This window comes from Neodiprion virginianus, chromosome 1 (genome assembly GCF_021901495.1).
Source record: "Neodiprion virginianus isolate iyNeoVirg1 chromosome 1, iyNeoVirg1.1, whole genome shotgun sequence".
Classification (NCBI taxonomy): Eukaryota; Metazoa; Arthropoda; class Insecta; order Hymenoptera; family Diprionidae; genus Neodiprion; species Neodiprion virginianus.
The window spans coordinates 8,122,768-8,131,775 of record NC_060877.1 but is presented as its reverse complement, the minus strand read 5'-3'; the positions used below and the strand labels follow the sequence as shown (position 1 = coordinate 8,131,775).

At 36.1% G+C, this 9,008-nt stretch overlaps 1 protein-coding gene across 1 annotated transcript; it reads right to left on the bottom strand.

Moving 5' to 3' along the window:
* On the bottom strand, positions 1 to 6,995 carry LOC124297079 (caspase-1-like). Its single transcript, XM_046747699.1, has 7 exons — positions 6,169 to 6,995; positions 4,501 to 4,671; positions 2,814 to 2,956; positions 2,424 to 2,668; positions 2,120 to 2,298; positions 1,719 to 1,854; positions 1 to 1,600 (listed from the first exon to the last, which is right to left on the bottom strand). Exons 1-7 carry the CDS (start codon positions 6,187 to 6,189, stop codon positions 1,365 to 1,367), a joined length of 1,131 nt encoding a protein of 376 aa, XP_046603655.1. The 5' UTR covers positions 6,190 to 6,995; the 3' UTR covers positions 1 to 1,364.
* Positions 6,996 to 9,008: the final 2,013 nt, after the last annotated feature.

The following is a 9,008-nucleotide window of genomic DNA, read 5'->3' as shown; positions in this document are numbered from 1 at the left end:
TTTTTGTTGAAAAATTTCAAAAAATTTACTTTGTCATTTTTTTTTACCATTGCGGCAACGCTACGATAAAAATCATCGGAAATGTTGGTAAATAAAAAACGATAATACTATCCTGATACTTTCTATGAAGATGATACTTACATAAGTAGTGTGACAATTAATAGTTCATATGTACCGTCTGAATAAATATTTAACATATTAACGTTTAGTCCATTATGATTAAGGAAAATATACTAACTATGCATTTCGCTACGTTTCTTACATGTAGGGTGCTTATAATACACGTGCTTAGTGGCTTCTGGCCACCAGAGAAAGTGCGTATTAAGCTCGTCATGCTTTGCTCACATCAATTGCAGCGCACGGATCGAATTTGGATGTCACTGAATTCGCATTTTGCTGTGTTCCGCGACAAATGATTTTCATACGTGCATAAATTTCTGGTTATAACAAATTTCGCAACCTTGTTATGCATGTTCTAGAGAGGTTAAAACCGAAAACAAGAAACGAAAAAAAAAAGAACAACGGCAAAATAAATATTAAATATTAAACAAAAGTAAAGTGAATACGGGCGAAATAACGGTAATATTACGGAACATTGATAGGCGAGCAAATGCGTGCGTAGCGATTGACCTGGTACTTGCAGGAATTAATATCATCAAGTTTTTGTACCCGCGTGTGTATTACAAAATGGCGCCATTTTTTCCGCCACACTGAGAAAGTTTAGTAACGAATCTCAAGTAAGCGTTACGATGAAAGATTACTTGTAATACGAACCTTAAATGACACGAAGATACAAGTTATGTATGAATTACTATTCGTACCGACTAGTAAGGGGGTGGAATCAGCTTAATAACTACTGGTCAGAAATGATAATACACATGTGAGCAAATGTGTCTTTTGTAACGAGCAACGAACAGTCTTATTGTGGAAGGATGGATGAATTATAAGCGACCAACTCGTATGATAATGGAAATATATAGTATAAAAAAAAAAAGAAATTCTTAGGTATCATTAATCAAGAAAATATGCAAGTGTGTAAAGTTCAACATTGAATATTCTGAGATTATACAAGTTTTACTGAATGATGCGAGGTGGGTTTGTACTTATTCTTTCTCCAGTTTTTGCTCCTCATAGCCGAGTCGGAAATATTTCATATTTCCAACGCCAAACCACAAAATCCAAATTTCACAACTATATTACCTATATAGTGTAAAGTGCGGGCCCAAAATGACTGACGAACAATTGTAATTTTAATAAAACACGAACGATGCTCAACGCCTGCAGTATCTTGTCGCTGAACAAAGTGTCAATTCTTTTTCTTCTTTATAATTGCTAGATCATTAATTGATGCAAGCTTTGCGTCATTATTTTGGTTTAAAATATAAGTCTCTTGTCAACATCGACGTTGTCGACGGAACTTGTTTCTGCTCGTTTTTCTGCAGATTCATATCGTCGTAAGATTGGAATTCGGTTGCTACTTTTCGCGCGGTTATCGTCAGCATCCTCATCAGATCAGTCGTCTCTGCAAACTGATCCAGGACGGAGCACAAACACTGAATGTACCACGTCCCCTCCTCAGGATTACGCCACGAAAAGAATCCTAGTGAACATAGATTGTCAAAAAGCAAATTATAGCGTCAGACGCAGAAGATGAATACTTATATTAGTAATTTAAATGGACACCGAAATTTTGATGCAGTTTAAATAATGTAACATACCGTCTACGGAACTGTGAGCAATCAGAAAATCGGAATGGGTAGGAATTTTATACGAGGCAACTGCGGAATCCGTCTGGGTATTACTGGTCCGCGACATTAGCATAACACCGCCGTCCAATTTGTCCCCTCTACAAGCCTGTAACACAATTGAATTTTATTTTACCGATATCACTAATTTCATTCAGAACAGAAAATGGATCATTGTCAACATATTATATTCCACGAAATCTGTTACATTTACAATTCGTTCGGAATCCAAGTTCAGAAAACCTGGGTTTAAGCGCAAAATTTCCAAGATACATTAAAATTGGTTTGTCAGCCGCTTGCGAAAATAACAAAAGAAAGGAGATTTTTTTATTAACTCGACGTTGAATATCTGAATAATGTGACGATTGCTTTACCTGATAAAAAAATAATTTCGGTTTTCCTGCCAACGTTGGACAAACATCGGCGGTAAAGGGTTTCCAAATTTTGTCAGCCCTGTAGGCAACGTCTTTGGCCATAACCAAATTATTGTTCAACCCATGCGTCAGTAAAAATACGCATACGCAATCGTTGTTGGTATGGTCTGCGGAACTTACTGAAAAATGAACGATGTACACGTTAATTATGACTGTCAATGATAAAAAAAGATTAAAATCATGTCAAAGTTTTCACGATCATGAAATCAGTCTTTCCATATGATTGATGTGGTAAGTTTCGCACATTTATTTATCTCATCGAGTACGTCACTGTGCTCAAGATTGTCACGAATAACAACGTCGAAGCCTAATTTAGTGAAAGTGGCTTCAATCCGCTTGGCATCAATGCTGGATCCTTCCCGCTTGGAGAATCCTGTTTCAAATACTTCATGGTTGAATATTAAGCATGTTCCCCTATTGGCATGACTCATATTATACTGTTCGGACTCTCGGCTAACTGGCATCATGGCTGTTATTCCACTCGGGGTTCTACGGAAAATAAAAAATCTCGTCACATTCGTCGAACTTTACCTAAAGTGTCATTATGTTAAAAACAGGGAAAATTGGTACGAAAATTTTCCACCAAGATCGGTCATATAAAATTATACATATATGCTGTGTCGTAAATAATTACCCAACGACAGTCTGCTCTTTTTCATTTTCATCGCTAGGGCCAGGGGGTGTTGCGTCAATGTGATCCGTTCTTTTGTGCATCCAACTTGGAATTATGCCGGGATCGTTACACGGTGTGCCCTCGTATCCTTGATCCGGAGATACCTGTTGATGGTTTATCAATATCTGTTAATACTGAATCTGAGATGTGAATTTTCCTTCTCTTATTCTTATCATTGATAATCAGGATGTTCAGCCAATGCGGGTATCACAAACATTTTCCCAATCAACGCGATACGAATGTCTTACTTATTACTTACTTACGATTACCTGTGAATAAGGCAAGCAAATGTCGAAAGGTAAACAATGAAAGTTGTGTGTGAGTTACAAAAAAAATGTATGCAAACACGTAGACACATGGTAGACGATTGGGCAAGCATGCATGCAAATGAAATAGTGTAGTAGAAAAAAACCGAGAAGAGCAAAACGTGCAATCTTATGTGGAAAAAGCTTCGGAAACTTTTAATTTTGACGCTGCAGCTCGACGAATAATTCCCAAAAATTCCCGTTTTATGCTCGATCCACACTAATAAACGAACTTAAATGAATAACCGATCGGCCAATACGATTTCGTTCCAATTCTACCACACGGAAAAAATCTGTTTGATTTACACGCGCGACTGTAATTGTACGGACAGTGCTTTTTCGGAATAAAAATTACCGTGACTACGGTGTTTGACAATTTCAAAAAACATTCGCGAGTGTAACTTTAATATATGTACTGGTAAGTAATTCTCATCGCAATTCACTCCTATCATTATTGTTAGTTCAAAAAAGCGCTGTGCATACAATTATCGTCTCGCATGTAAATTCACCAAATTTCGTTGTCGTACATGTTGGATTTTTTTTTTTTTTTTTCTCGAGAGAGAGAATTTTAGCCTTGGCTTATTTCTACATCTATGGGTACTAGAATAGTCAACAGCCGATAAAAGTCCAACGCCGCACAGATTCGACCGATTCACGATATGCATGTGAATTTTAAGAAGGTTCGTCCGAGAACGTTAAAAAATTTAATCCAAGGATGCAAAACGCATCCATCGCCAACATCGACTCTTTCTTATGATTGGTAAAAATAATCAACGAGACTGTTTTTTCAGAATTTCGGTATCACCTTCAATGCGAAAGTGTGGAACCTTCTCAACTTATACTGATGGATGGTCTGATTAGTTTTGTTAACAGTATATCTGAATTTTCGATCGATTAAGCTTGATCGCAAGAAATTCAAATCTTATTAAAGTTAGTAACGTCATCGTAACGATTCATGCTGAGGAAAAACCGTTGTTACTCGATCTTGGAATTGTCCGAAATTCAGTAAACCGTAATGAAACAAATCACACTTACATTTCGATATCTCAGTTCCTTCAAAATCATTGTGAAATAAAAAAAAATCGTGATTTTTTCCCCAATGTTTCGTTGCGATAACGTTACTAACTTTAACCTGGGAAATCCAGCGATAAACGAATAGATAGGCAATCAAACGGATCACCGTTATATTCCGCAATGATTTCAAAAATTTCGCACTCTGGAATGATTATACTCAAGTTTTATTCCGACCAGTCTTCGATAAGCAGCAGCAAATTTAATTTCCAATCAAAATTGATCGATCGAAACACCAGGCGAATAACAAACAATTCATTTATTCAACCAACCAAATCAACATGGGCTGGCATTTTTTGTTGCGGTGTCGAATGCCCGGGTGCCTGCATATATTCGGTGATACGAACGCTGTCGATAACGTCGCTGATTCTTCGCGAACGTTTTGTTTTTCCACTAATTGGCGTCGACGGCGATGTTTCGTCGACGAGCATGTCATCTCCACTCTGAAAGAATTATACATGATCTGATACCCCGAGAAAAAATGAACAGTACAAGAACAATCTAGATCTACGAAATCGGACGGAATTTTTACACAGCGTCAAATAATTTTTTCAAAATTTCGATACGTGTAGGACTTGAGGTCATGTAATACTCCTACCTTCACCGACCGAGCAAACTGACCCTAGTTTTTCTACAATAAATACACAAACGAAATTTGAACCGTTTCCGTTCATTTGTGTATTTAATACCCACAGGAAGAAAAAGGGTGAATTGCTGGGTTGGTAGAGGTGGGAGTACTACATTTCCTTAATTGCGATTCGATGCAAGTTTCGCTAAATCTGTATCATCGACGGTTTGAAAAATTTATCTTATACACATTTACGATTAGGTAAAAATATAAATAATTAATCCACTATAATTGTGCAAGATAATCAGTCCACACGCTTTAACGAAACTGAACGAAATACGTGAAATTTTCTTCTAATCGTTGCCTCTTCTACTTTGCTTCAGGCTACACGCTTAGAATGATAATAATCGGAAGCAGGATAAGCATATTTGTCTCACAACTTCGTGTTGTAATTGAATTATTATGAGGTCAGTTAGAAAAAAGAAAAAAAATCTCCGTCATACACATAATTAGTATATTTCATCCTGGGAATCACTTTACTACATGTATAAAGTACTCGAATTGGCGAAAGGATGTTGACAAATAGCGAGACGCAACCTCACCGATAAGTGATAGTTAATTCTAGCGACTCGCTCTCGACCGCAGCGTTGTTAAAAAGCACAAAATGTAAAATAAAAAAAATTCTACGTCGATAAACTTACTCCATATTATTTCTTATATTTCGTTGCTGGTTCTTTTATAACTAATGCAACAGACGCAACTGATGACAAATATCTGACAATGTTGTCCGGTCATTTTAATGTCGTAAGATTACAATGTAAGTAATTCAAAGGAACCGAAATATGGAAGAAAATGTCATTTGATTGCGATAACGCATCTTGTGAGTTTTGCAATACACTCTCGGATTAGCGCGACATTTCCGAATCTACACAAAAAAAAAGCACGAGAAACGTGAATGTAAAAATACGTTTCGTATATATGTTCCGTTTACTCCAAGTATCGTTATTGTACGTCTAATTTAAACTCGAAACTTTACCCTGTCGTTAAATGTAATCCCTTAAAAGGAAACGCGTAAATATAACTAACAAAATAAGCCTACGTAGCGTCCATGTTTTGCGTATGTTTACGCGATGAGAAAAGAAAATATGCCATAGTTGTTGCAGTACATACTTGAAATCAATCGTGTTAGTCAAAAGTTATCAATAAAACTCATGACGAGAAAAAAGCAAAGAGGCTGAATAAATGACCCAATATTACATGTTTTGAAAAGATAGTCAAACATATTACGCAGCAATAGTATAACAAACTTACTGTATACAACAATCGAGATTTTGAATTTGCTAAATAATTGATACGGAATCCTCAATCATACCTGCAATTTGCGTTTCGACATTGTCACATAACGAACAGATCAATTTTCTCCCCAATAATCAAAAATTATCTGATAATATATATCGTTTACTATTCTGGATTATTAACCGCACGGATAAACACTTTCTTGTTTTGCCCTTCTCAGAAGTCCGATTATAATATTACAGTATCAATTCGCACAGGAAGACAACACCATATCATCACACTACAAGCTACAGCTCCGCAATGCCGCTGTGAGTAACTTTTGTACGTACATAGACGTGTGACGTCATGGTCGTAGTATTACCGTCTAACATTGTGACAGCGCAAAACAAAAGACGGTTGTACACATTTGACCGCGAGTTAATCCCATTAAGTATCCGAAGTTTAGGAAGCACGAATGATTCGTGTACGCAATACGTGTAACTAAATCGATGAATCAAATGACCAGATTATATGCTGTTATCTACAACATTACTGGTTCGATACAAACGTGAGAGAATCGAAATCCTTGCGTCACAAAAAAACGTTGTAGATTCACCGTGCAAGAATCGTAAAGTACGCTCGATTCCCGCCAAAAGTAAAATCAGATAACTTCGCGTCGCGCCGAGGCGTGTATGTTACGTCACTTGCACCATATAATCCAGAGCTCCGAATCGTACGAAGCGAGGAATAAGACTGACGTGAGAAGTTTCACGATTATAGCCGCGTCTCGTTCGATGGCGTCCATAATATAAGCTACATTATTGCGGAAAGAGCTGATATGCGATATTCGCGATCGGAAGCCGATGATTACGAAATACGAATGCAATCAACAGCCAACCAGCAGCGTTCATTCGCCTCATTGGAAATGCGTAAATAATGCAAAGGGATGAAAGGAGTCTCCGTTATTTTTTCAGCTTACCTCGAAGAACGAGTTTCCGTTAACACCGTTGTTTCTAACGTCGACAAGTTTACTACCGCCTCGTTGATCCGCCATAGGTTTCAATCGTTTCCGACTGCTCGACAACAGCGTAATAATTTCACGCGTGACTGAGAAGAGGCAACATAGAAGTGCGAACATTACGCGATGCCCTTTGAGCAACACCTACGTCCGACCGATTTCGAGTAAGGTAGCCGTACTGAGCTCAACAATGACTAACTTCGGACTGACCTTAACTAGATGGATATCATTTATCAATTTTATCATCAAGTTTATCTTTCGGAGTTCCGAGGCTGATAACCATATACAAAATATAACCAATCCCGAACGTCGTGTTTCACTACCGTTATTACACGTACTTTTACTCCCACTTGTTTGTTATTTTTTTATTTAATTTTTAATCTTTAATTCAATAGTGAATTCAAATCACCCACAACCATACGATGAATCATCTATTCGAACATGCGTCATATAGGATTACCAAAAAGCACGGAAATGGCAATCAGAACTGAAATATGCGGTTGTAAGAATAATAATGTTAAATGTCAAAATATAGTGTTCATTAATTTATATAGCAATAGATCAAATGAAAAATTCAGTGGTAGTAATATTGTCGGTAAGTTTAGTCTATTCTAAGCCAGAGTGTACCTTTCTTTCCTACCGTCTGCTCACGAGAGCATCCACTTGAGATTTTGTTTACGTCTCGTATCTTTCAACACGAATGCTCTTTGGTACAGTCTGGATGCGAAATTATTACTTTTTCATAGTAGTGAATGTCGGTGAAGAAAATTACAATTATTCATTGGCGATTTAGCGATCAGTTTTTTCACGTGAAAATATCGTGAGATCGAGAACAATTCATGCCAGTATAAAATTCCTACGTCCCGTAAAGTAAAATTTGTTTCATAAACAATTAGAAACTTGTTTCCATCAGCTTTCATCATTTGTTACGTTTTCTCCTGGAATGAAAATGAACGATCCACTGAGAATCTTTATCAATGAAACCACAATATGTTGATAAAAAAAAATTGCATTAAAATGCGTTGCAAATAATCGACGAATTTTGAACATTTATATTTACAATTTTACAGCAAAATAAAGTTTCTCGAAAACTATTGACAGATTAATTTTAAAAAATGTCTGATTTAAATCTGGCTAATTCTTCTCACGTGCAAATATACAACGAATGTATCCATAGTATAGCTAATCGGCTATGACTAGTCGTAAGCGATGATACTCGATCGTCCGATCATAACTTTATTTCGGTGAGAAGAACCTCTCAGACTAAATAATATACCGGACAATTCGGGAGATAACCAGCTTTAAGAACTGTTCTTAACGGCACGATGGATAATCTAGAACAGCCGATTTACGATACAAAGTTGTAAAATGATTCAAATTATTCAACTAATATTTATTCTTGATAAGAAATGTGCAGGATTTCGTCGCAAGGAAATTTATTGGTTTTCTATCAATAAACAATTCAATGTAATACCACGAATTGTTTATAAAATCTACAGTCAAAATAAGCGAAAAATATAATAATTATTCATATAATTTACTCGTAGTAGTTATCTCGAAGTTATAACAAAAAATTATTTTTTCTAATGATTATACAAATATCTGTATTTGTGGCATGAATTGTGATACGTGGGGTTATTGTTGTGACAATATTGAAGCACTATTATAAATATGTTAATGATAGTAATAATTTGTTGTTAGCATGTATGTCATGTTGAAAATATAGTACGTTAATCCGTTTTCGTGTATTTGATTATTCCATGATTTTATTATTATTAGATTGCAATGGCACCAACACAAATGTACACAATTTTAATAACGATAAAAAAACATTCTACATTAGCAATTAAAAACACGATGGATTCAGCCTTTACAATTTTCAACACTAGACCTGATTATATAAGGTAATGAAAAAAAAA